The sequence below is a fragment of the Denticeps clupeoides genome, chromosome 3 (assembly GCF_900700375.1).
Source record: "Denticeps clupeoides chromosome 3, fDenClu1.1, whole genome shotgun sequence".
NCBI lineage: Eukaryota > Metazoa > Chordata > Actinopteri > Clupeiformes > Denticipitidae > Denticeps > Denticeps clupeoides.
In genome coordinates, this window is record NC_041709.1 from 9,542,901 (window position 1) to 9,570,836 (window position 27,936).

Here is a 27,936-nt window from a genome sequence, read left to right on the forward strand (position 1 = left end):
ACTTTTTTTTTTTCCCCTGGTCCAAAAGCCTCACGCCTCCTAGGCCTTGTGCGACTCATTCATTTCCTAAACGAACCTCAGAGACGTGCCACACAAGCCCACATCCTCTCTGCTTTTTTAACCCCTTAAAGAAAAAACGGACAAGGACATGGCTTATTGTCATCCAGGAGCAAAAAGAAGAAGAAGAAGAAAAAAAAACACACCAATGAAGTGGACACACAAGGGGATGAGACGACAACAGACATTGTGCTGGAAAAAAGGTAAGTGCAGCAGAACAGCCTTGGCCAGTCCAAAAGACAAAAATGGCCAAAAAAAAAGCGTGGGTACATTGTGCAAATTCCACAAAGGCAGCCTACAGAACAAAGACAACGATGAAGCGAAAATGAAGAGAGTTGGCAAAACTAGAAATGTGGGGCACCCATGGCCTTCAAGTCAAACAGTGTCTTAATGTATTACGTACCCGGGAATTAACGCTTTCATTGAGGCACTGACCGTACATCAGTTTCTCGGATAGATTACAAACTTTTTTTTAGCTAAATTTAAAAACAAATAATTTGGCTCCACAAACTGACATGAAAAGTACATTTTAAAAGAAAATTAAGTTACATACAACTGTAGAAAGTATGACCATGGGTTGACCATTAAAGAAATCTCAATTCTTGCTGATTTCTGAGTTCTTCAGGCCGATAATCATTTGACACTCTTCGCGGTCACAGACGAAACTATTTCTCTGCAGCAGCTAAACCTTAAGTTTATCTCAGATAAAATGTGTTAAATGTTGGTGTAGTAGCACTAATTCCCTTGAGGCCATGCTGCACTGTTCAATACAGGCTGCCTCTTTTTGTGTATTATTTTTTGGCTTAAATATTGACTTCAGTGTGTAACTGTTGAGAAAGTTTTTTCTTTATTACACTGACTCTCCGCCCCCCTGTTTCTAGTCTCCAGACATTCTTTCAATGCCTCAATCTTCAGATTCATGTTCCCCTTTACAGGGTTCCGGGACCGGCCCATCACCCGGTCCCCGGCAAGAGCACCATGTGTAGAGTGGCTGGGCGCGGGCATCTCCATTCATCATCCTCCCAGTGACACCGATAGCGTCAGCAGGAGGGTCTGGCTGTGGCCGAGTCAGCAGGGGCATGAGGGACCCCCTCCCAAACCCTCCGCCCCCGGCCCCCCCAGCTCACTGACAGCTGCAGCACTCTGACCCGACACGCGCCAAGCACACACCACTGGCCAGCAGCATATGTTCACTTAGCACACACACACACACACTCACACACAAGGCAGTTTCATTTAACACTCAATCACACAATCCACAGCTCGAGGTGAAACTAAAGTCTTGCAGCGCTCAGCTAAAGTGTTCGGAGAAGAGACGGACCCCGGCACACTTATGAGATGCTGTCAGCACTGATGAATCTTCCTGAAAACTCAACACCACTTACACCCTGAGCCCAAACGGCAGCATCTGCCCGTGTGCCCACACACCAGGACATTACAGAGTGAAATCTGGCCCGATCCCTGAAACCCACTTCAGTGTCCGTGCACTGAACCCCCCCCAAGTCCCATCCCAGATGGCCACTGTTCCGCATGGGCAGCAGAGGGGCACTGAGATCAGCACTTCATCAGGAACGAAGGACGTACCTGTCCAGCAGCTCTTATCTCACTCTCAAATCCACCGAATAGATGAAGTCTCGAATCTGCTGTGTGTGTATGTGTGAATTTTATTATAATGGAGATATAAACAGAAGGGAAAAAATTATTAATTAGGGTAAACTACAGTGATCTGCTACAAATTATTTTGAACACTAGCAGAAAGCTGGCCGAGCTGCAGTTGCTCTCCTAAAGGAGGCAGCAGAAGTCAAACTTTAAAGGTTCTGCTCCTGTCCTCTACCTCCTTACTGCTGCTGATCAACAGACCATCTATCACATTTCATATATATATATACGATAAATCCAGTTATTATTAGGAATAAAGGTGAACAATTTAACCATTTAATTAACTCTAAGTAAGCCTAATCAGAGCTTAATAATGAACATTATTTAGACTATAGAACTATTTATTGGCTCAGAAAACTGGAACATATTAATTAATGCAAATAGAAAAAAATTATTAATTTTTGCTTTTAATGTTGTGTTAAAAATAAAAATCAGGATTACTTTGTTGTCACTTATTTTTGCATGCACTCTCACTGTATAAAACATTGTTTTTCCTTTGTGGACACTAGGGAGCGGGTATATGGCTATCTCCACAACCACACCCGATCATGCTCCTTTTATTTAATCATTTGCGCAAACGCTTTAACAGCAGCCAATAGCAGAACTGCAGCTGCGATTATACTGGGTGGGCTCATGGATCCACAGTTGGGTTTGTAAATTTGAAATATTAGCACTTTTGAGCGACAAATTCAACAGAACGCTTTCATATTAAGTAACGCCTTTTGTCTGCTTATCCATTTTTCTCTACTTGCAGTTAAACAGAAGCTGCAGCTCAAAGAAAAGACCGCATCAAACAATCACCAAATCTACAAAATGGTGATAGAATGATTTGAATGCATTTTTTTAACAAGAAATGTTACGTTTTTGCAATTGTTTAAAAAAACAATTGCAAAAAAAAAAAAAAAAAAAAACACACAGAGTTGATTATTTGCAACAGACTGGTTAGCAAGGATAGCAGGAGGCTCATAGGTGTTCAATAGGGACGTAGCTGTAGATGGATTATCCTTCTGTCTCAAAACCCTCAGCCCTCCATCAGGCCACAGCCTTAAACAAGGATCTCATTCAGAAGCAGGATTTTCTGCTGGCCCTTCCAGACCAGTGGCAAACAAGAACCCTGCCTCAAGCCGCTTCATTAAGACAAAGGGACACAGACAAAAGGCACAGTAAAGAAAATAACAGTGCTTGTCCCAGCCTGCGCATGCAGATTATGTTAGCGGGTGGGTGTTGGTGAAATTAAACAAGCATTCCACAGTTAATGCCCCACACCAGGAGAAGGAGAGAAAACAGTGCATGAGCGACACCACCAACATTACACTATAGGACTGAGAAACAGATCAATAAAAATCATGCTCATGAATATTCATAATTTGATTCATTTAGAAGATTCCGAGCACAGTGGAGCAGTGTATAACTGCTCAAATGCACCACACAGGCTTCACCAAGGCTGTAAATTAGGAAAAAGTGTGATAATCAGCCAGCTCTCATAAACCTCTCTGCCTTCTGCTCTGAGCAGACGACTGCTACTTAGTCCTGATGGTTAAATGAAAATGAGACTGGTACTTTGTCTCGGCTGGTCAATCTGCAGCTCATACGGCAGCTTGTGGGTCATGAAAGAGCCCCATTCTCCGCGTGAAGTTCCAGTGACCACCTCCATGACCCCTGAAGATGACCTCTTACCCTAACGGTGCTCCATGCCACAGAGATCAGTGTCCTCACTCTGTCCCTGGGGCTCATTGTGTGCCCTCAGACTGCCTTCTGTCACTTACACAGCCCAACATGCACACACTTACTCAAGTTCATAATCTGATAATAATTTGTGACACATCAGTGGACCACCAGGAGCTGGCAGGGTTCTAGATTCTGCAAACCTGCCTCGAGAACAGGCCCGGTGTGTTCTTTCCAAACATTCCACACACACATTCCAGCGTTCCATTACGTCGTGATCTAGGATGTTTTTCCACTCATGCTTGGAGACAACTGTAAAAGCAGAACTATTGCCTTTTATAACCTGTGGTTGTATCATAGTTCCTGAAATGAAAGACTATGGTATGTTTTAATTGGGCTAGTATTGGATTCTATTGTATATCGACTATTTCCACATAACTATCGAATTAGACAAAATGTCTACAGGAAAAGTTGATTTTAAACACTGCTATACAGTTTCTAAAAGTAGCCTGATCTCATGTGTCAATTACAACATGTAAGACTTCATCAGAGAACAGAGTGGAGCAATGAAATTGCATTTTGTTTGGGTGGTAGTAGCCTAGTGGGTAACACACTTGCCTATGAACCAGAAGACCCACGTTCAAATCCCGCTTACAAGACACTTAACCCTAAGTGTCTATAGGGGGAGACTGTCCCTGTAACTACTGATACTAAGTGGCTCTGGATAAGGCCGTCTGATAAATGCTGTAATTAAGAGAATTTTATTTCTGTTACCCATAACATATTCAATATTTTCTCATCCTCAAACCATTTTCAATGTTTTTATGTATTTGTTCAAGTTGCTAGACCAGCTTCTAGAACAAAATACTAGCTGAGCTTGTACTAAAAAGTGACATTCCAGTGTAATAATTCCAGGACAATATGGGGTGCATATGTTTATTGACATGAATATCCTAAAGATACGTATAATATCTAACAGTGACTAACAGCGATTTAGCTGTTTACAGTAAACTTCAGTTTAACAGGGAATACTCAGAAAGAGGTCACCCGTGTCCATGTTACAAAGGCAAGAAAAACTATTTTATTCAACATGAACCCATAAGGTCCATCCATTTTCCACTAAAACACCTCAAGCTCACACCCTTTCTCAGAAGGTCAAGCTGTGGTCAGGGGCAGGGGAGAGGAGGGGGCATTTATGACAGGGAAGGGGAGGGTGATGTTATTCCTCTGCAATGAGTGACAAGCTCAAAGGGACATCTTCCCTTTCAACATAAAAGCAAGGGAGATTTATGAGCGCTGGCCTGGCTAACGTAGCCTTCACACTGACTGGAGACGCCGGAGGGCTGGCAATCGGAACATGACATGATGCTGAAAAGTCAGCGACCCAAATAAATCAAGCTTTGTGCAGGAATATGAAATCAAAAAGTTAATCAGAATTGTTATTCCGACGTCCGACACCACAAGTTTAAAGAACCATTTCAGGCTGATGAGATTTATGCAAATTTGCATTAAATGCAAAAGGATGGAGCATAAAATATCTTTTTAAGTTTATTTATACAAGTCCATGCTGGAGCCAGGAAGTGAGGTCTATTTGTTAATGACTCAGTAAAAGAGAGGTTGAAAGTGTGTAAGAAGCATATGGGGTGCTGGCCTACTGGAATCCCGGCATTTTTCCCAATGGGAGCGGTCATTGTGTGCTTTTAGCTGTTTACTGATAAATGTCCACTGTACCGTCCTGCCTGAAAAATACAGAGGCCGAGGTATTGTGTCGTAAATACCTGAAGGCGTAGCGGTTGGTATGAGGCTGAGGGAACCTGTATTGCGCATCGGAAGTTTTTAAGCAGAACTCGTGGCGTCACCATCGCCGCTCTAATAGTCATTGTGGCCCAAAGTTGCCTTACCTCGCACTCTTCCTCCTTGTAGGAAATGAATTGTGAATGAGGATGAAGACAATCTCGGGGCCCTTTTACAGCCCCCCTTTTCAAAAGCTACAGAGCCTCGCACCTCTCAGCAGCCAAGGTTGCCACGAGTTTACAGTTATCAAAGTCACAGGCGGGAAGACGGGAGCTCGTTTTTTACGATGGAAGAAAGGAAGTTTTCTGGGATCAATTTTAAGGCACAGAGGCCCTAGCAATGCAGTGGAGAGCATATTGCTTTCCAAGTTCATTGTTTTATTGGGAGTCATAAAAGCCTTTCTTGAGCCAAAAATCTAATTCAGGCAGGGTGGTGGTGGGGGGGACATGCTTTATGGTCCAGTTGTTGAAAATCACAGAGTGCTGACAAAAGGGTACCATAGGATTCCTGTGGTCATTGTTACTGTACCAACTGGCCTCGGCTCCCTTACAGTAACACCACCAAACCCTTCGACCCCACCTCTAAAATTCCTGCATGACCCTAAAACACCTCCCTCCCCCAAAGACCTTGCATTTGAGCGCCAGCTGTTTGGTGCCAAACTGTTTGTTCTGACTGTTTAAAACGAACCAGCAGCCAAAATGTTTGAGAAGTAAAATGATGGAATCACAATGATCAATAAGAGACACTGTTTACATTTTTTTTGGGTGGTGGCCCAATATTTTGAAATGAACCCTGTCATGTGTTGCTTTAAAAAAAAATTAATTGAAAGGACATCAGAAGAGCTTCTCCAACCAAAACCACTCAATATCTGACCTCCCTCTCTCGGCTTCCTGTTCTTCCTCCCTGTGTGTCCTGTAGTGGCTGCTCTCTCTAGGCGGGGTCAGGGAGCAGTAAGAGGTCAAGGCTGATGGCTGCACTTGCGCTGTGGAATGCATGTAGACCAATCCGGCACTAGATGGTTTTCCCATGGAAACAGAGCGTGTCAGAGCATCCTAAAGCTGACTCTACACTACAGAAGGTGTGAGGGTGTGTGTGTGTGAGAGAGAGAGAAGGGTTACTAAAGATTACTTTATGTAAATTATAATAAATAATGGAAGTCTAATACATCTTGCATGTGTAATCTTTTTACTTTTTTATAAATGGATTTTCTTGTGTTGACAAACCTCTTAAATCTTTAATGGAGTGATTATGCTCTCTTTCTCTCTCTCTCATACACACCAGCTTGCGTGGTAACAGATCATAATTGGTGACCTATGAGGGCAACTGACCCCAACACAACACTTTGGCTTCATCCACTTCAGTGGTTTTTGAGTGTACCTTCATTTCATTCGTTTTATATCCATGCACCTTTTTTTCTATCTAAAGAGAAATCAATGGCCCAACCATCAGTCAAAAGTAAAGAGCGAACAAAAAGGCCTCGGGCTAAATGCGGGCGTCCGCAGTTCTGCTGTTCAGGTGAGGTCAGAGATTATCAGATAATCCATGGGTGGATCTGAACAATCTGCACGGAGCTAAATGCTTATGGTGACCTGCACTCAAACAAAACATGACGTTCAAACAGCTGAACCGCACGCAGTGTCAGGTTACAAGACCAGACACACAAAAACACAAGAAGCATAAAACGTGTCATCATCACCTTAATGATAATTCATCCGAATACCATGTCTGATCTTTATTCTGACAAGTTTTTTTTTTTTTTTAAACAATCATTTATATATTACATTTGAAATTTGTTCTGTTTGCAAAGGACAAGCAGCTTAATTCACTGAGTGGATGTGTGTTGTGCTGTGACTTTGATGGATGGAAACCAGGGGGCTTCGTGATCAGCTCTTCCTCCACAAAAGTTGGGGGTACCTGCTCCCCCACCAAACCCATCCTGTACTGTATCCCCCCCATCATTGTTCCAGGTCACCACAGGGGAGGGCCCAGTGTGTGTCACCCCCCATCCCCATCCCCAGCTCCTAACCCCACAACAACAACACAGTTATTTCCCCCAGGGAAAAACTGCAACATGTGCCCACACCCGCTTCGAGCTGCAGTGCTCAACGGGGACCGACCGGTGGAGACTCTCCGGCTGCAGCCCCAACATCTGCCACCAGCTAGAATTATGTGTGTGTGTGTGTGTGTGTGTGTGTTCAGACCACACAGACTGAGGGTCAGATGAACATACATGTAAATGAGATGTGTATTCCCATCAGACACACATTACGGTGCTGAGCAACCATCCCCGCTCAAACCTGGCGAGCTTTTTAAAAAGCATTAGACGTTTACCCCTCTAAACAGCCTTTTTATATGGAAATCCTGTACATTTTTACATTCACCCAAACACATATCATATTATGTCACTAAAGCAAGAGTTGGATTTAATTTGTAGAGTTTGTTTAATATCAAGGCACTGAATCGGAGCTCGTCTCGGTGGGTAAATTAGCATTTCCTAATAAATTACGTTTTCTAATTTTTCAACTTAAAAAAGAAATCCCAATGTAATTGAAGAAGTTAAAATAGTTTATTTAAAAAATAAAATAAAAAAGCGAATTAATTTCCTACTGGACAAAACCGCAGCGCTGCAATCGAACAAAACGAAAAGGCGCGGCTGCATCCGATCGGTCCGACCGGCACACAATTCGGCCACAATTACCGAGCCGCCTTCCAATTACCGAATCGGCATTTTGTGGAATAAAAAGCAGCGTCGTTTTGTTTGAAATTATTAAAGTTTATTCCCGCCTCAGAAGGTGATTGGCGCGCAACGTGGTACACGGATAATTAATTATTCACAAAAGGGATAAAAAAAAACAAAAATAATAGTTTAATTAGAATGTGGTGTATTTAGAGTCATATTGTTGGGGCGTGGCGCGTGCAGTAATTTAGTAAAAAGAAAATGTAATTAAAAAGCCTCATTAGGTCGAGCTCATGAGATTCAAACATCGTCTATTAAAAAAAAAAACAAAAAAACAGGCAGGTGCGATCATATTTTCATAAGAAATAATAGCTGTTCGTTTTTTTTTCTTTCCTTTTCAGCACCAAACCTTCCCCTCAAGTTCAAAAGTTCAGATTTTACAATCTCCAGAGGAGCGTCCACATAAAAACATTCCTGCCCCCCGAAATCTTCCAGCTCGCCCAAAACTCGGGACAGGACCTCTTTTCCGCCCTAAATACGTCTTAATGATTCCGGGTTAATTAATGCATTAATTGGTTTCTATTCAGGCGCTTGAAACGTCTTTGGGTGGAAACAATTAAATGGTTTTAACTAAAGTCAGCTACTCAATTATGAACCGCTTGATTATTAAATATAACGATACCACTGAACAGTCAATTATTTTTCACTCGTTTTCTGTGCGCACTTGTGCCACGGACCCCGGCTGCATATTTCGGGGTGTCCCCGCGTCACGGGCGCACGGACGAAAGTGCCGCCTTACCCTTAATTGACTTGTTCCCCTCGGCATACTCAAAACCGTTCGCCCGGTTCTCGATCTCCATCTTCCCCTCGGGAGACGCCGAGTCGCCGAGTCTCCGCGTCCGGTTCGGCCGTCGCTCCCACCGCCGGCGAACGATGCTGGTAACGCAGGCGCCGCCGCTACATGCCGCGGACCGCTGTCACTTCGCGGAGGTGCGCGCGTCCGCCGAGCCGGGCCACGAAAACAGCCCCCCGAGCGCGTGAACTGCGCCGTGCGCGCCGCCGTCGACTCGGCGACGCTCGCCGTCAAAATAAAAGTCCTTCGCTCGACGGTCGGCTCGAATTAAAAAAAAAAAAAAAAAAAAAAAAAAAAAACCCGCTGGACGTTCAGTGGCCTCGGGGGCGCCGTGCAATTTCAAACCGAAAACAACGTTCAAAATAAATGGCAGCAATATGATGTGCCTGATACATAAATACATATTCATGTATTCCCCGAATAACATGCGCGTGCGCAACTAACCCATTTTAACATATTTTAACAAAGAAGATATCAGACGTTTTGAAGAAAATGATGGAATAATTAAGGTCCTTGTAAGATCTTTGTAACATTTGCGTTCTTTTATTTTGTCACACACACAGGTTAGCGTCGGATTTTGGACGACATGTGCCAAGACGACACGGCCCTTGGTGTTCACAGATTTTCGCAGTTTATTCTAAGCCTATCAGTTTATTTACTCAAAACGCAAAGAAAACGACTGGTTTGATGAACTAAGAGGTGTTTTTAGTCCGTAAAGGTTCGTTTCCGTTTGACACGTGTGTGCTGCCCAGCCCCGACGTGCAATAAAATTGAATGTAATTATGGGACTGTAATAATGGGACTAATTTCGAATTTTGATACGGCTTTCATGATGAAGAAATTGAAGATTTTACTGTCTGCCCAAAACATTCTTCCCCAACGTACACTACACTTGTCGCGTAAAACCGAGATAAGAAATTCGGAATAAAATTGTTTATTTAAATGTAAATTTTATTTTATTTATTTTATTGTAATGAATTATTCAGTCACAAGGAGCACAGTCTTAAATCGAGGCTCATGTGGTTTGATTTCCAACTTCATTAAAAAAATAATAATAATAACTCAGTACCAGTATGTTTCTAATTGGTGTTGGAGAAGTTTGGTTATTTTATCCTAATTAATCTGCACCCACGTTTTTCTTTTTGCAGGAATTTTAAATTTGGACGCACTGAAGCGCTGCACGTTGTCTCTTGTCGCCACCTGGTGGCGTTACAAAAAAGAAAGTGAAGTGCAAACGGTAAAGTGAAGTGATTGTCATTGTGACACACAGCAGCACAGCACACGGTGCACACAGTGAAACGTGTCCTCTGCTTTTAACCATCACCCTTGGTGAGCAGTGGGCAGCCATGACAGGCGCCCGGGGAGCAGTGTGTGGGGACAATGCTTTGCTCAGTGGTACCTCAGTGGCACCTTGGCGGACACCTTCTGATTACGGGGCCGCTTCCTTACCCGCTAGGCCACCATTGCCCCTATGAACACAGAAATGAGATAAAATAAAAACACCCATACCTGTCCAATCAGAATTCAGGAAAATTCCAATAGGACATTCATGATGTCTGGAGTGTTCACAATTGTACATCAACTGTCCATCATTCGAGTCAGATGCTGTTGCCTGGAGTTGATCCTCAAAGCAAGATATATAAGATATATAGCTGGAATAACTTAGAAGCCATAGAAGAAAATATTACCTAACCTGGTTTAACGCCGATGTTTAAGCTCAGTTCCACAGTGGGGACCGTGTTTAATGGAAAACAAGCCTTTAAAATAACACTGAGTTCTATATAAAAAAACATAATTCATTCAATGAGAACCTTGGTTGAAAAGGGCTGTGGCTAGGCATGGTTGGCAGTGCACAGTGCAAGCGTGTTACACTAGCAGTTTTATAAGATCTGTGTTTATTTATTAGCACGCTAGAAAGAATGATTGGTCGTAATGCCCACTGTTGTACTGTATTTAATTAAAATGTATAGTATTTATTAAGTTTTATTAAACTGAGCTTTAATTGCATCAATTTAATGCCCTGATGAGTCTTTTACACACACACACAAATATATACAGTGGGGCAAAAAAGTATTTAGTCAGCCACCAATTGTGCAAGTTCTCCCACTTAAAAAGATTTTACATTTACAGCATTCTATCAGACACCCTTATCCAGAGCGACTTACAATCAGTAGTTACAGGGACAGTCCCCCTGGAGCAACTTAGGGTTAAGTGTCTTGCTGAGGGACACAATGGTACTAAGAGGGGATTTGATCCTGGGTCTTCTGGTTCACTAGGCTACTACCACCCAAAGATGAGAGAGGCCTGTAATTTTCATCATAGGTATACCTCAACTATGAGAGACAAAATGAGAAAAAAAAATCACATCCTCTGATTTTTAAAGAATTTATTTGCAAATTATGGTGGAAAAATAGTATTTGGTCACTAACAAAGTTCATCTCAATATATACCCATTGTTGGCAATGACGGAGGTCAAACATTTTCTGTAAGTCTTCACAAGGTTTTCACACACTGTTGCTGGTATTTTGGCCCATTCTTCCATGCAGGTCTCCTCTAGTGATGTTTGGGGCTGTCCTGGGTAACATGGACTTCCAACTCCCTCCAAAGATTTTCTATGGGGTTGAGATCTGGAGACTGGCTAGGCCACTCCAGAACCTTGAAATGCTTCTTACGAAGCCACTTGCTGAAAGACCCAGCCACGTTTCATCTTCAATGCACTTGCTGATGGAAGGAGGTTTTCACTGAAAATCTCACGATACATGGCCCCATTCATTCTTTCCTTACATGGATCAGTCGTCTGGGTCCCTTTGCAGAAAAACACCCCCAAAGCATGATGTTTCCACCCCCATACTTCACAGTAGGTGTGGTGATCTTTGGATGCAACTTAGCATTCTTTCTCCTCCAAACACGACAAGTAGAGTTTTTACCAAAAAGTTCTGTTTTGGTTTCATCGGACCATATGACATTCTCTCAATCCTCTTCTGGATCATCCAGATACTCTCTAGCAAACTTTAGACGGGCCCGGACATGTACTGGCTTAAGCAGGGGAACACGTCTGGCACTGCAGGATTTAAGTCCCTGGCGGCGTAGTGTGTTACTGATGGTAGCCTTTGTTACTTTGGTCCCAGCTCTCTGCAGGTCATTCACTAGGTCCCCCCGTGTGGTTCTGGGATTTTTGATCACCGTTTTTGTAATCATTTTGCCCCCACGGGGTGAGATATTGTGTGGAGCCCCAGATCGAGGGAGATTAAAAGTGGTCTTGTATGTCTTCCATTTTCTAATAATTGCTCCCACAGTTGATTTCTTCACACCAAGCCGCTTACCTATCGCAGATTCAGTCTTCCCAGCCTTGTGCAGGTCTACAATTTTGTTTCTGGTGTCCTTACACAGCTCTTTGGTCTTGGCCATAGTGGAGTTTGGAGTGTGACTGTTTGAGGTTCTGGACAGGTGTCTTTTATACTGATAATGCAGGACAGAGGAGCCTTTTACAGAAGAAGTTATAGGTCTGTGAGAGTCAGACATCTTGCTTATTTGTTAGTGACCAAATACTAATTTTCCACTATAATTTGCAAATAAATTATTTAAAAACCAGGGGATGTGAATTTTTTTCTCATTTTGTCTCTCATAGTTGAGGGATACCTATGATGACAGGCCTCTCTCATCTTTTTAAGTGGTAGAACTTGCACAATTAGTGGCTGACTAAATACTTTTTTGCCCCACTGTATATGGTGCAATATTATCCCCATCTCATTTTGTACAATGCTTCATTGTCCATAAGATGGCGCCCTTTCGCCAGCATGCAAACATCGTAGCGACAAAACATACTTACACGTGTTTACGTTGAGTTATTAAATGCACAAGTTTACAAGTACACATACACCTGAAAAGGGGGTGGTGGTAGCCTAGTGGGTAACACACTCGCCTTTGAACCAGAAGACCCAGGTTCAAATCCCACTTACTACCACCGTGTCCCTGAGCAAGACACTTAACCCTGAGTGTCTCAAGGGGGGGACTGTCCCTGCAACTACTGATTGTAAGTCGCTCTGGATAAGGGCGTCTGATAAATGCTGTAAATGTAAAAATGAATAGTAAAACGAAGGATTAATATTAGCGAGATAATGTGTTGTTGGTGTTATTATTAACGAGAACATCCATGATGGGTGACAGAGTGTAAAATTGCTGTGATGCTGATAAATGAATTTCTCTGCGACTCCTCGTTTATCGTGAATTAGATTCGTGAATTAGGGCTCTTGGACGCGGCCCAGTGGATGGCAGCATCCCGCCTTCGCGACGGACGGACGGAGGGACGGAGGGAGGGACGGAGGGAGGGAGGGCGTGTTCCGGCGCCGCCGCAGGCGTCGCGCAGGGAGGACCGCGCCAGATTTCCGCGCAGAGCGTCGCGATGGACCTTTAATTCCTCTCTGCGTCCTGCTTGTGAATGAGAAGAAGGGTTTAAAGGACTTGTGAGGTGCGAGGGAAGATGAAGGAGAAGATGTGGAGAGCCATGCGCGCCGCAGCGTGTCTACTGATCATTTGTGGACACGTGACGGGGGAGAGCAAGGTAAGACCGAATAAAAAAAATTAATAAAACTGTGAACCGTTCCTATTAGACTATAGGCCGCGTGTAATTAAAGTTACAATAATACTCTGATGACATTTTCCATAAACGGTGCGGTGATAACCAGGCTAATTTTATTCGGATCATATCTTGAGGGCACCATTCATAAATAAAGTTCTCCAATAATTGATATGATAGCACGGGGGGAGGGGTGTGTGATTTTGTGCAGAATCATTATTTCCAACAACTTTTGGTAAGTTGATATTGTGATCGATTTCTAGTTCACTATTTCTTGAAATAACTATAGCCATGTAAGTAAGTATTAAAAGCCAAAAAATATATATACCAATTTTGTACAAATATTCTGTCATTTTCTGCTAGAGCAATCATTTAGAAGTAGGTATGGGGGGGTCCCGTAGTATAAAAAAGAACGCTGGGTCTCCAGAACATGGAGATTTCTGATGTGTTATTATATCTCCCTAACTAGGCATCAAACGAAAGCATCAGGAAAAGCCAAAACCAGACTAACGACGCCCCCACGTCCTCAGTGGAAGTCCACACTGGTTAAGAGCACTGTGGATGTCAGCTCTAGTAAAACAGTTGGTTAGTCTCGAATAAAGCAACACAGAGAGGTCATGGTGGATCACTACTGACACAGTCCCACACCCCAATCAGATAAAGCGTCCCGTCATGTAGATGCAGCACTTTCTGAAACTGATTCAATATTGATTGTTTCCTTTTGGAGAATTTTGCCAGTTTGAATCCCGATTTGCCAAGGTACCACTGGGGTGCCACTGAGCAAGGTACCGTCCCCACACACTTCTCCCCGGGCGCCTGTCATGGCTGCCCACTGCTCACTAAGGGTGATGGTTAAAAGTAGAGGACACAGTTCGTTGTGTCACCGCGTGCTGTGCTGCGGTGTATCACAATGACAATCACTTTACCTTCACTTTCACTTTCCCAAAGGGCATTTAGGAGCAGTGGTGTGAGTTTGGTAAGAGCTGTGTGGTGGTGAAAAGCGGGCCTTTGTCTGTTCCTCACCATGAAAAAGGGGCACATGGAGTGCATTAGACAAGATCTGAATGGATGCTCAAGCATTCACAAGCCGGAGTGGGGGTCGGGAAAGGTGCTTCTCCCTGTTGCCATGCATCGTAATGAAGGCAGAGGTTTAGCTCTAAACAGCAAGATCGCCCTGTCTTTGCTTTCATCTTTCTAGTGAAAGTTAGAGGCTGTTCCCTTCATCTCTGTATGCACTTGGATCCACATATATAGCGCAATTCCTATTATTTGTCTTGTAATGAGCCACAGATGCCTCTAAATGTTTTAAACAATATTGTCCTGTGACTCTTGGAAGACTTTGCCAGAAGGTTGCTGCGAGTTGAGAACCAAGGTCATGCTGTTTAACGTACACACTGAGTCTCAGGCTTCAGAATGGGACCGCTGAAAACCCCCGGCGCGAGGCTGTTGTAAGAAATACCACGAGGATGAGCACCTCTGGAGATGTAGTCATTTTGTGGAAATATATTCTGGCATGAAATTGCGCCAGTGTGTGAACAATAATATTAGTGCTGTTTGCACAGCTGTGTGGTTGTAACCATCCTTCTGCTTTGCCTCCCAATTTCCCATAGATCATCACCACCCCCACCCTTCCACTGACACACACACACACACACACACACACCAGTGGGGCTTTCAGGGTCTTCCTCATGTCGGATCTGTGGAAATGAAATTGAACTGAGGGGTCCCTTGAATTATTACCAACATCAAGCAGGCAGAGACAGGCACACCGGCATACCAGCTCATATTTTGCATGGCAGTGTGAAGTGTGTGACACCCATCCCTGGTTCCTCAGGCCCTGGCATGTAGGCCTCCACCAGTTACAGCAGTAAATAAAGGCATCGGTGGAGAAAGACTGCATCTCCACCTTCCTGTCTCCACCTTCCAGCTCTCACTGATGTTAGAGCTGGCATTTGGTTCAAGACAGCAAATGACAATTTTTTCAGTGAAATAGGAGAGAAAAAATATATTATTTAAGTAATTAAAGGAATAAAAAGTTAATACTAGAAATGTAGTGAAAAGTCCCTTTTGCTAATTTCATAGTGTGCATCAAATTGGACATTTTAGGTTTGAAGACCCTCAGGAAAAGGAAGAATGGGAAAATTGTCCTGCATAATAAGGACAGGCGGGAAGAATTAATGGCCTTCTCTGTTATTGAAGGAGGGCAGTGTACATCACAGTGTGTTTTTTTTTATTATGTGTTGTGTTACATTCCAGTTGCAATTATAACGTGGAAAGTAGTGGCCTGTCTGGGCTGCCTGCAGTGGGAAACGCACAGTGATAACTACCTAACAACCATTCATATTTCTATACTTGTGAATATCTATTTTTAGCTTGTGCCTATTAATTCATCATCATTTGTAAAATATATGTTCACACATTAATCAATCAACGACAGGCATTTATATTTACGCCGTTTGTCAGACGCCCTCGTCCAGAGTGACTTCCAATCAGTAGTCAAAGGTGCAGCCACCCTGGAGACACTTAAGTGTTAAGTGTAAGTGGGGTTTGAACCTGGGTCTTCTGGTTTATAGGCGAATGTGTTACCCACTAGGCTACTACCACCATATACACATATCAAGCATTAAGACATTAGATAAGCATGTAAAAGTCTATGAAAAAACTAAATGAGTGTTAGCATTTTCAGTCTTATAGAGGTCATTTTTGTAGGTCTGCTGAGGATATATCAGGATTGGAAAGGCAGCGCTGGTCTGAAGTGGTTACCAGAAGACAAAAAAATGTCTGAAGGCAGTATTTTGCAAATCCACAAAAACGTGGCTTCACTTTTGGCTTCCCAACTTCACATCAGTGTGGGATTTTCAACCCAAACTGGCCCAACACTGGTTTGGTGTGGGTGTGTTTGCCCAAATTGTGCTTCAGCTGCATGTAATGTTCTTCATTATGTTTACAGCGTCCTGGTTTTAAAAAAAAAATACGATAGCCACCCACAATCATAGCTTCTGTAGTTCAGAGGGCTATAAAATCCAAACTTTCTCTGTACCTCATAATCCTTCCAAACAGTCCAGAGGGCTGAAGAATCTCAGTGCCATCCAATTAAAATGGTCCCAGGGGGACAGCAGGTCGGGTGCTTCACATTCAGTAGGCACTTAATGAGGTTTGGGCAGCGGTTCAAGACTGTAGAGCGAAATTAAGCTAATTACCTGGCCTGTTTGTCCGGCGGGTATGAGCCGTACTTCTTCTGGTTCTCTGTGTAAAACAGCATTCCACAGTTATAGGATTTCAGGCACTTTGATCTGCTGTCGACTTGCAAAAGACAACCTCTAAACCATGCATATTTGTTTTTTTTTTTCTTGTTCTTCTTTAAGAGCCTGCATTCCATGTAAAAACATCTCCCGGTCCCTTGTCACTTGTGACTTAATGACCCAGGTTCAGTATTGCTGTGGAGATGTTTTTGGAGTTTAGCAATAAAGGCTTAAGTTCAGTGAATTTTTTTGTGATGCCCTGGAGATTTCAGTACCAGTGAACTTAACCAAACAGTGTGTTACCCAAATTTGATAAGGTCATGGGACTTTGGTGTGTTAAACTGGACAGGATTTCACTTATATTTCATAATAATGGGTATTAAAGGTGAAGTCAGACAGATTTACTGGCTGGATAATGTTATGTTTTTTTTTTAATCCAGAACCTGTAAACTGGTGCTGTTAATATGTCATAAATCACCCAATTATTATTCTGGCTCATCCTAAGGTCCCCTTTTCTTTAATTTTCCAGGAGACAAGGTTAGAATAAACAGCATTAATAGAAGATATACCCACAAGAGCACACAATAACACCCACCCATAAAATGAATTTCATTGTGCAGTTATTTGGAGATAAAAAAAAAAGAATGGTTTGGCTGCGCTCATGTTGCATGGTTATTTCCTGTTGTCCCGGCATGCCCATAAATACAGTGGGAGGGGCTGGTTTGCTGGGTTCTCCTTGGTGTGTGGTTTGATATTTTGGTGTGTTTGTGATTGAGTGTGAACGTCCTGATGACAGGCTTCAGTAGGTCCTGCAGTCGTTTGGTCAGCAGTTGGCAGTAGCAAGTGTTGGGATGTATGGCAGCTGATTCTGGGCCGATAGAGATGCAGGAGACGCCCTGGACTGGCCTTCAGCCACCACCAGTCCTGGGACGCTGCACCTGTGTGGCTCCCAATGCGCAGCTGACGACTTGATCCAACTACTTAACCGCAAACCCATGCCGGTTGGGATATCACATGACAGACAGAGGAATAAAAACAAACAAGGAAAGAGAGAAATTTCATTTCCATTTAATCTGAGTAAAGAATAGCAATTTGGACTGGACTGAAGGCAGCTGCACGGCCAACTTTATTAAAGCTGAAAGGGACAAAAGCAACCAAAGCAAGAAAACATTCTGTTTCTTGTGGACATTTTAGGCAAACGAGGACTGTCTTTAACAGTCTATCAATAGAGCTCCCTTGGCCCAGATGACTGTAACATGAACTCAACCATGCAGAGATACCAAGTTTCCCAACAAACCTAATATATCGCATCTCCCACATTCTCCTTAATTTGCCATTTCTGTCTTGTACACACCCGTTCCTCCCATAGTCCACAGTAAATTAAATCTGGGCTGAGATCCCCACAGCGTCACAGATCCTACTATTTCTCTACAAATCACATCTGTTAGCAAGACAGCATCCAAATCAACCAGGCAGCCTCAACCATAACTGTTCATGTTATGCTCACGGTATTGAATACAGGAAAGCACATATACTTACATCTGGTAATAAACTGGCACATTTTTCTCACTTAACCTTGTAAGGACAGCAATTTCTCATTCTTTTCTAAAATGTCGTTGATCTGGTTTGCAGCTTTAGTTTTGTCCAGCTCACCTTGGAACTGCTGCAGTACTGATAATATATTCTTCACCCATGATGAAACTGATACTGATACTGGACCAGGTTTGCAATAATAAATGTTCTAGTGCACTTTGAAGAGCACTCTTGGTTCTCATGGATTTAGACATTGCAGTATTCACTTGACAGGTCTTGCTTGGGCGTTTACTGAGCAGATAACCCAAACAAATGTTCCATCACCATTCACCACTGGAACCCACGGTACTCCCAGAGGATTTCTGTTTCTTTATTTAATCTGTGTGTGTGTGTATGTGTGTAACACAGCGTATACCTCTACCGGGTGTCCTTGATCATGAGGAATGTCTAGAAATTGCCATTAAATACTGTAGAATAAAAAGCAATGTCTTATGCCAAAAGACTGTAATATGACAAATATCTGTGCTGGTACCTGCTCTGTGTGTTTTAAACTGCTGAATCTGAGCCAAAAATACAGTGTAAGTTGCATTTTAATTCACATTTCAGTCAAATAACAGAGAAAGGGCATTCCACGCTGAGACATGGGCTGGCGATAACTGAGACATCGCAGCCCGTCTGCTCCGCTGCCCAGGAGAATGTGACCTGCACTGACACAAGCATCACATGCTCTCCATCTCTGGTGGTCATCATGAGTGACTCTGTGGATTAAAAAGGAGCCAGTGGAGCATGTTGGGATACGCCCTAGCCAATGAGCCCTTACTGGTCAGGCACACCAGGGGCTGGTGACCCCCTCTTTTGTGTGCAAAGAGGCATGGAGTACGTAGAGTGCCCTCCTCACCTTTGCCCCTTGACCCTCCATAGGGAATTGTCAAAGTGGACATAAGAAATAATAGCCCTGTCAGAGGATTCAGACATTTCAGATTTCACAGATTTCCACAAGGAAAAGAGGTCTGTTTGTGCATATGTGTGTGTTGTGCAGTTTATGTACATACACGGGTGTCGCAAAAGTCTAGCAGCATCACAGTATTGTTAAATCATATGTGTCGATATAAAATCTCCCCGAAACACTGCATCTGGCATCTGTAAGAGGTGTAAATTCAAGATCATTTCTATAGGAATTTCAGGGAGCCAAATTGTCGTAGTGTTGTTTGTCCAGTTGCTGCGCTGAAGCAGAGTCTGTTGGTCATTTGAGACTGGCTGTTAGTCATGCTGATGAATTTAGATCCTGTTGAATTGTACATGGAACTACTGTAAAACAAGAAGCACATCTTTTCATGGATGATTATTCAGTCCGGCCACTTAGGCTGGCAGATTCACTGCTGAAGATTTCAAGCCGAGCAGTAAAGTCTGAGTTCATCTCAGCAACTTTAATTTGATCCATGTGAGGAAAGCTGCACTGGGGAAGAGGGATGGGGCCTAAAACTGAGTATTCTGCTAATTATTACCATACTTCATAGTGAGCCAAAATACTTAATTATATAACAGCATTGGACATAAAGTTGTCATTTACAAGGCCGCAAAATCTATACAAGTCTGTCCCTGAATATTAAAGGCTCTTTTAAGCCTTTTTCTATTTGAAAAATTACGGGTTGTTTTATGGTGAGATTTATGGTCCATTTCAGTAAGTCAGAGAATCCTCCCTGGGGAAAGGAGGCGCTTCATTGTCTGGTTTTGTTTATGCCTCCTGTCCCTGTCCCTCCTTCTGAATCTTTACTCTGACAGATTTTTGGGGACACTGAGCAGGTGCGGATGACATCTGAAGGCTCAGACTGCCGCTGCAAGTGCATCATGCGTCCACTGCCCCGGGACGCCTGCGCTCGCCTGCGGAATGGCAGCGCCAGAGTGGAGGACTTCTACACCGTGGAGACTGTCAGCTCGGGCTCTGACTGCAAGTGCTCCTGCACCGCCCCCCCGTCCTCCCTCAACCCCTGTGAAAACGAGTGGAAGATGGAGAAGCTAAAGAAGCAGGCTCCAGAGCTGCTCAAAGTAAAGTACTGACTACTCCAATCGAGGAAAATAACCACGCACACCCCACCAATAAACAGCCACTTTCATTGAGGGCACAGTGTTGAGACACATAACCAAGAATAGAGGGACAAGAATTCGCAAGTTCTGGCAACATGCACTGGCACAACACAAAACAGACCATTAGTAAATTAGTAAATTATATATCAGTGGAACCTTTATTCTCCCTGCAGAGAGCATTATTGATTTGTCACAGACCCATTCACAGTTTTAGTTTGGTTCACACGTCTTTTAAAAGAACAATATCTAATATGTGTGCTGCATTTGTAAAGAAGCCAGACGAATTGGATTGTGAGCTGTATAAGCTTAGTAAGCAAAAGGTTTTAACTGTAGCTAATTCTGTGAATGACTGAGAATCCAATTTAATATCAATGATCCTTGACTGGTTTTCCCAAAAATATATATGACCTTTTATGTACTTATTTTCATCTGCCTCCGCCCCTCCCCCATCATTGCTCTCTTTCCCACCAGTTGCAGTCTATGATCGACCTGCTGGAGGGGACGCTGTTTAGCATGGATCTAATGAAAGTTCACTCGTATATCAACAAGGTCGTTTCCCAGATGAATAACCTGGAGGAGGTGAGAGACCGGAACGGTTGTTGAAGGACAGAGACAAAGAGGCAGCAGGAGGCAAGAAAAGCTCCAGTGACAGAGGAATGTTGTTTAGATAAAGGCATTAGAGGAACAGTTACAAAAAATGCAAATCAAAGCAAGTGCCAAAAATGATATAATTGAACCTTCTGTTGGGAATAACAAGAAATCCAAACAGTTTGTGTTTGGTTCTTCAGATGAGAATGTAATTAATCCAGTGAAAGGCTGTCCCTCTGAGTCCTGGCAGGCACCCTCTAATGAGCTGTAGCTGAATTAAATGGCACTTAAGGAAATTGTGGCAGCCCACACTTAATCAGGGTGTTTTCTCTAAAATCCCTGCCCCGACGTGATGGGAACTGAAACAAAGCCAGAGAAATCCTCAACCACTCAGATGCAAAGGGCCAAGTCGAGAATGACAAAAGAGCTCAGAATGCCAAGTCTTTCTATAAGAAATAAACTTCTCTTGTCAAACATGACATTGCTGATTTTCAAAACTGTTCTTAATACTAACATGATGTGAGATACTGAAAATGCTGGCCTTCCCCCATGCTTCACTATTGACAAAGCAGCAAATGAACAAATCTGCATTAACATGACCTGTTCCAGACAATCAAGACCAACCTGACACGGGAGAACAGTTTTGTTCGGGACAGCGTCAACAGCCTGTCCAATCAGTTGAAGCGGTATGAGAACTACTCGGACATCATGATCAGTATAAAGAAGGAGCTGAACAGCCTGGGCCTTCAATTGCTTCAGAAAGACTCTGCAGCCGCAGCCAACAGTAAAGCCCAGGTACCGTAAGCCTGGTTCACTTTAATTCTGAAGAACTCTGTTCATCCAGTTACTTCACGTCTGTCATATTATTTTAAACCTCCTCCCATGTTCCCATCCCTTCCCAACTATTAGAGCTGCTCTTAAAGTAAGACTTGATTAACCAAATGTTCATGGTGACAGGACACTGTGGGAGGGAAAGCGAAAGAAGCTGCTATGTATCCCACCAAGAAAGTTGAGAAGGCCAAACCTCCACCCAAACCATCCAAAGAGAAGCCAGTCAAACCAAAGAAAGAAAACCCCAAGCCAGTCAAGCCTGAAAAGCCCGAACCCACAGGCAAAGTCAAAGCTGCAGGACACCAACCAGGAGTGATCAGAGGCATCACCTACTACAAAGCCACCAAACCTGATGATGTGGTCCTCAGCACCAGCAACAAAGGTTAGGCATTCATCTTAAATCATGGCAGTATGTACTAGTGAGTAGATTCGTAGACATTAAAATATTCAGGGGGCAGTGGTGGCTTAACAGGTAAGGAACTTGTAAGGACTCATAATCAGAAGGTTATGGGTACAAATCCAGAACCACTAAGGTGCCACTGATGTCCCCTTGAGCAAGATACCATCCCCACACACTACTCCCTGGGCGCCTTTCATGGCTGCTCACTAATCATTAAGGGTGATGGATTAAATGCAGAGAACACATATTATGTACATTTTGTGCTGTGCTTGTTGTGTATCACAATGGCTTTAAACTCCATTTTGCAGGACATTTAATCTAAAGCCAAACCTTTCTTCAAACCTTTCCAAGCCTTTATTCAGCAAGTACAAAGTGCACATTCGCTCAGATCCATGTCCACTTCTCAGACAAAACAGTTTTTAATACAATTACAAGAAGACAGATGGTGATGCAGAAGGGACAACATGGCCTTGTCCTGACCTTCTTAGTAAATGTTCTCTCTGATAAATTGCTTTAGCTTATTGTTTTCCTCTAAGTACGTATCTCACTGGAACATTTACTCGGCATTTGGCCTGTATTAGATAGCAGGTCACTTGTTAACCTATGTGGGATATGTGAGTCTCAGGGAGAGTGGTTTCTAGAAGGCTGAGAATGATTTGGTTGGGGGCTCTCAGGAAGCCTTACAGAAATATTCAACCAAACTGTAATAGACTGAATTAATGCCCGTTGGTGTTAAAGATAAATGGTAGCCTGGTGACGGACCACATGGTAATTATTAACACTCACTTTCTCACACATTTTTACTAGCACGTAAAAACACAAACACGTCCACCTATCTTGACCTCAGAGGTTCATGTCCCTCTGTCATGAGAGACCTCCAAGAAACACACACTGACAAGGAACAGTTTCATCATTGTGCAGATCCTGTGGAGGATATCAGCGATAAACTATGCTGCATGCTCTATAACCTCAATGACACACAGATACGAAGGTGACAAATGGGTGTCTCTTCCTCTGACTTTGCCCCATGAAAGTGAAGTGAAAGTGAAGTGATTGTCACACGTGATACACAGCAGCACAGCACACAGTGCACACAGTGAAATTTGTCCTCTGCATTTAACCCATCACCCTGAGTGAGCGGTGGGCAGCCATGACAGGTGCCCGGGGAGCAGTGTGTGGGGACGGTGCTTTGCTCAGTGGCACCTCAGTGGTAACTTGGCAGATCGGGATTCGAACCAGCAACCTTCTGATTACGGGGCCGCTTCCTTGTATCTCCAAACACCTCAGCAAGGTATTCAGAGCAAATCTACACTAGTGGCCACTTCCAGACGTTTGTAAACCAGTCAGTAGTTTGTGTTGCTGTAAAGGGTCGGCGACGTCCCATATCTCCTCAGCGAAGACTTCCTTGAAGTCCAAGAGCGGCCGTGCCAAGTTCCGGTCATGTGGATGCTGGAAGCCCTCACCGCCCAAAGAGCCTTGAGCTCAGATAACAATCGTTCTTGGCGTAGTGCACCTCGCTGCCGTTTCAAGCCGTCCACTTGTCTATCTTTTTCTCAAATTTGTGAAGTTATGGCACAACCGACTGATCGCAGGCCACTGTTTATTATACTTCAGGAGAAATTTGTTTCCTGCAAAATGGACTGTTTACACACTTGTTGGAGATGAGCCCTCTGGACTGGTTTCTGCTGACCTATTATGGACATTTGTGCCCTAATGTTTTTTTAGGCAGCACTAACAAGGCTCTGGTGGTTCCACTCACAGAAAGGACACTCGCCACACGCACCACGCTCCACATGCAGGAAGTCTCAGAATAAGCAGCGGTGGAAAGTGTTTTCAAAACCTGCGCTTGTCCTGACATTGCCCACAGGAACTTGGAGGAACACAGAGGTGGACAGGAACACGTGTTGGCCAGGGGTTTGCAGGCGGAGCTCCCGCCTGTCTGAGGAACATTGAATGGGTCTGACAAAGCCAGTGCATTTTGGGTGGCCTCTGCCTGTCTGGTTATACCACCGTTTTTGTGTAAAGTTTGTCAGAGCGACAGATTTGTGTGTATGCATTCTCAGCCCAGTGAATTTGTGTGTATGTGTGCATAGGTGGTGTGGGGTGCCATTCTATTCATTTTTGTCCTATGTGTCTCTAAGGAAGTTCTGCGGTGTAATCTCTCCTGGTTTTCTGAGCTTTCCCAGAGCTCCCTAATGCTCCTGTCTCTCTATCACAGAGAACACGGCCAAGACACAGAACACAGACGGAGAGGCTCGCCATGGCGAAAGGCCAGACGAGCCAGACACTGTGCTCGAGGTCGAATCCACCGAGGAACCTATCACCACTGCCCCGACAACCACTGAGGCCACGCCCACTACCACCACCACTACGACCACTACCACAAGGAACCCCACCAGCACAAGCAATCCTTCCACTACGACCAAACGGGCACACAGAGCAGAGAGGCCAGCGCCAACTGTTGTCCTGGTGATAGACAACTCTAACAACACTAGCCAGTCTTTAGAAAAAAATGGTATGCAACACATGAATCATCAATTAATGCAATGCAATAACACATGCAATTAATTAATTATCAATCAATATATAACTATATTGTGTATGTAAAACTACAACAGAGCCTATGATAGTGGGAAGGATGGTGGTGATCTGGTTGTGTGTATTTTTCCTTTGTTTTAGCGTTGTTCCCATCATCACAGAAATATACAATATTTCATATGAGCCCTGATTGTGAGCGGAACGTTTCCGAGAAACTGGACAGGAGGTTGCACAAACTGGATCATTTCTGTGGATGTTCACAGAGGTTATGGACATACACAGGCCTGCCAAGTAACACAGTAAATTCACGAGCAAAAGTAACAGCTTAATTACAGCAGGAACGGTCCAGAACTACAAAAACAACCTTATCTCCTCCTGTGGGTTTCATCTCCTGTGTGTGCAATCCATGAGAATTTGTACTTGCGGAATAATGAAAGCATGCAGTGGGCTCATATGTGCTGTGTTACGTTATTTACTCACCTTGGCAACTCTTTTGTCTTGTGCACTGGCAGGACGCGACTCTGAGTGCGAGGGCACGATCGCCTCAGTGGAGGAGCCCGTGAAGCATCACAGCTATGGACGTAACGAGGGTGCCTGGATGAAAGATCCAGTGGCCAAAGACTCAAAGATTTACATCACCAACTACTACTATGGCAACAACCTTGTTGAGTTTCGCAACCTGGACAATTTCAAACAAGGTGTCATCAATTTTGTTATTGCTCATGTAAAAAAAAAATATATATATATAAATAATCCTTGGCCTGATGACCCAATGTTATTGCCATTTGCAGTAATGGTTACAACTAACCCAGCCACTGTGTGCCTTTCTGGGTGCCAGTGTCAAGCAGGAGGGTTTCATCAGGAAGGGCATCCAGCATAAAACCTTTGCCAAATCAGTTGTGCAGACGACCAGACCGGTTAATCCTCTGTGGCAAACCCTAATCTGAGCAGCCGAAGGGATGACTACAACTAGAATTGACTGAGGCGGTGGCATCGTTTTCTGTATACGTTTACATTTTAAACATCTGGTTTCTTATGGGAAAAGTTAATGGGATTTTAGAAACTGAAAATAAGACCAGTGCTCCGATGAACGCTTTGTTATTAGTGGCCATTTTAAAGTTTGAGAGCAATTAGTGGGCTGGTGTCATATTGCTAAAGGAAATTAAAAGTTAATAAAAATTTCCATCATCATCACTCACAGTGGTTGAAAAGCTGTTGTGGATAATGAATTAAAAAAAAGGGTTTCGCTCCCATAATATGCTAATCTTTGGGACCCATTTGCGGAATTTGCGTAAGTACCACTGGCAAGATACTTAAAAAAAAAAGAAATCTTTTTTCATCTCAAATCTTGTTTTCACAGATTTTTAAAATCCCATCCTCCAAATAAGCTTTCTTAAAAGGATACCAGATGCTTTAAAAAGATAGAAAATGGCAACTTGAGTTTGTCTGCCTTTTAAGTTGACTGCTCAACATTCCTTGACTAATTCTGCATTAGTCAGGGTGAGCTTGTAATAATGCTAATAAACAGCTCCAAGCTTGGATCAATTTGCTTCAGAGGGTTTTAATACCATATATATTATCAAAAGAAAGATAGCTAGTAAATAAATATAGTACTTTTCTTTCAAAAGAATGAAGGGTTTTACTTACCTGGTCTGTGTTGTAACTGAAACGTCAATGAAGCACCTACAGCAAAAAAAACACAGGCTAGAAATGCTCTACTCAGCTATAATCAAACCTGGAGCACTTAAACTAATGTGCTGTCAAAGGAAATCACGTAGAAAGTGAACTTATGAACTGACTGATTTTCCCTATTTCTTCATACAGGACGCTGGAGCAACTTGTACAAGCTTCCATATAACTGGATCGGCACAGGCCATGTTGTGTACAATGGGGCTTTCTATTATAACCGTGCCTTTACCAAGAACATTATAAAGTATGACCTGAAGATGCGATATGTTGCAGCCTGGACTCTCCTGCATGATGTTGTCTATGAAGACTCAAGGCCCTGGAAGTGGAGAGGCCATTCTGACATAGACTTTGCAGTGGATGAGAGTGGCCTGTGGGTCATCTATCCAGCCATGGACTATGACTATGGCCAGCAAGAGGTCATTGTGATCAGCAAGGTAGATCCATCTGACCTGTCCATGAAGAAAGAGACCACCTGGAAAACGGGTCTGAAGCGCAACATGTACGCAAACTGTTTTCTCGCGTGTGGTGTGCTCTACGCCGTGGATGTTTACAACCAACGCGAGGGACATGTGAACTATGCCTACGACACACACACAGGCTCTCAGGCAGCTCCACATCTTCCCTTCATCAACGAGTACGCCTTCACCACACAGGTTGACTACAACCCAAAAGAGAAAGTGCTGTATGCCTGGGACAATGGCCACCAACTCACCTACAACATTCATTTTGTGGAGCAAAAGAAATAGTAATACTACTCTGCTACCACATCCCTTTTCTTGAAAACACCATCGAACTCATAGTGCACTTTTGAGAAAAAGCTCATGTTTCTCTGCTGTACCGTAAATAGCAACAGCAGAGACAGAGACTGCAAAGTATTGCGAAAGGGTCTTCTTTTTCAATGGGGTTTCCTTTTATGTCTAAAGTCAATATGCACTTAATAAGTATGATTAATACATGACAAAGGGAGTAAAGTGAATATTCTTTTTAACCTGAATATCAGTGCTCCTGTTTTGCAATATATTAGAAAAGCATACGTAATCTTTATCCACAGTGTTAAATGATGCTGGTTTTAAGATATTGAAAATGCACACGACCAAATTATACTACACAAAATAATGCTTTTATTATCAAATGGGTAACTGTGGTCGATATCAAATTACATATATTGAGAAATGTCATTGTTTCATTGTCATTGCCATTTTACAGGTATGTATATATAGATAGAATTGGTATGTTATATAATGTTCTAGTGTATTAAACCGAAAATCATCATTTCTGATACATGCATGTTACGAGTATCACTTTCAAAAGAAAAAAAAAGGTTATTTTCCCTCTGGACTGCATGGATTGGTTAGACATGGTTGTAATGTGGCTGGATTTCATTTTGGCTCATCAGTGTCATCGATTTCCAACATTTAAACCATTTTCAAATACATAAGTAGAGCATGATTGAAAACATACATGTAAAATAATGTTTATCTGTAAATACGCTTTGTTCCTTTTAAATAAATAATTAGGTATTTCCTTGTTTCAAACAATGCATTTTGTTAAGGATTTGGATAGGAGGTAGTATATGGTTTTTTTTTTAACTCATTGTTAAAACTTGATAATATTAAATTGTTGCATTTTCTATATTGTATATAATTTTAGTACTACTGTCTATATGTGTTTCATTTTTTGCATAAAAAGGCATATCTGGGAGAATAAAATCATTAACAGGGTACAAGCCCAGTTTCATGGCATACTTAT

General features: G+C 43.0%; 2 protein-coding genes across 2 annotated transcripts in view; one reads left to right on the forward strand and one right to left on the reverse strand.

Annotated features, from left to right (window-relative positions):
* The window catches only part of nr6a1b (nuclear receptor subfamily 6, group A, member 1b), a 74,725-nt gene extending 66,013 nt beyond the window's left edge, over nucleotides 1–8,712 (reverse strand). Inside the window, exon 1 of the mRNA XM_028974883.1 lies at nucleotides 8,652–8,712. Within this exon, the coding sequence (XP_028830716.1) occupies nucleotides 8,652–8,712 (61 nt within the window). The remainder of the gene's footprint in view (nucleotides 1–8,651) is intronic.
* A 4,337-nt stretch (nucleotides 8,713–13,049) lies between these two features.
* On the forward strand, nucleotides 13,050–27,931 carry LOC114786733 (olfactomedin-like protein 2A). The gene is made up of 8 exons (XM_028974113.1): nucleotides 13,050–13,266; nucleotides 19,839–20,102; nucleotides 20,613–20,720; nucleotides 21,339–21,524; nucleotides 21,687–21,942; nucleotides 24,179–24,475; nucleotides 25,011–25,196; nucleotides 26,323–27,931. Exons 1-8 carry the CDS (start codon nucleotides 13,186–13,188, stop codon nucleotides 26,931–26,933), a joined length of 1,989 nt encoding a protein of 662 aa, XP_028829946.1. The 5' UTR covers nucleotides 13,050–13,185; the 3' UTR covers nucleotides 26,934–27,931.
* The last annotated feature ends 5 nt before the right edge of the window (nucleotides 27,932–27,936 follow it).

Excerpts from the sequence above, each read along its gene's own strand:
- LOC114786733 (XM_028974113.1), top strand. The coding sequence starts at position 13,186 with ATGAAGGAGAAGATGTGGAGAGCCATGCGCGCCGCAGCGTGTCTACTG. Across the intron at positions 21,525-21,686 it reads CAGCCAACAGTAAAGCCCAG|GACACTGTGGGAGGGAAAGC; the intron begins GTACCGTAAGCC and ends TCATGGTGACAG. Across the intron at positions 25,197-26,322 it reads CCTGGACAATTTCAAACAAG|GACGCTGGAGCAACTTGTAC; the intron begins GTGTCATCAATT and ends TTCTTCATACAG.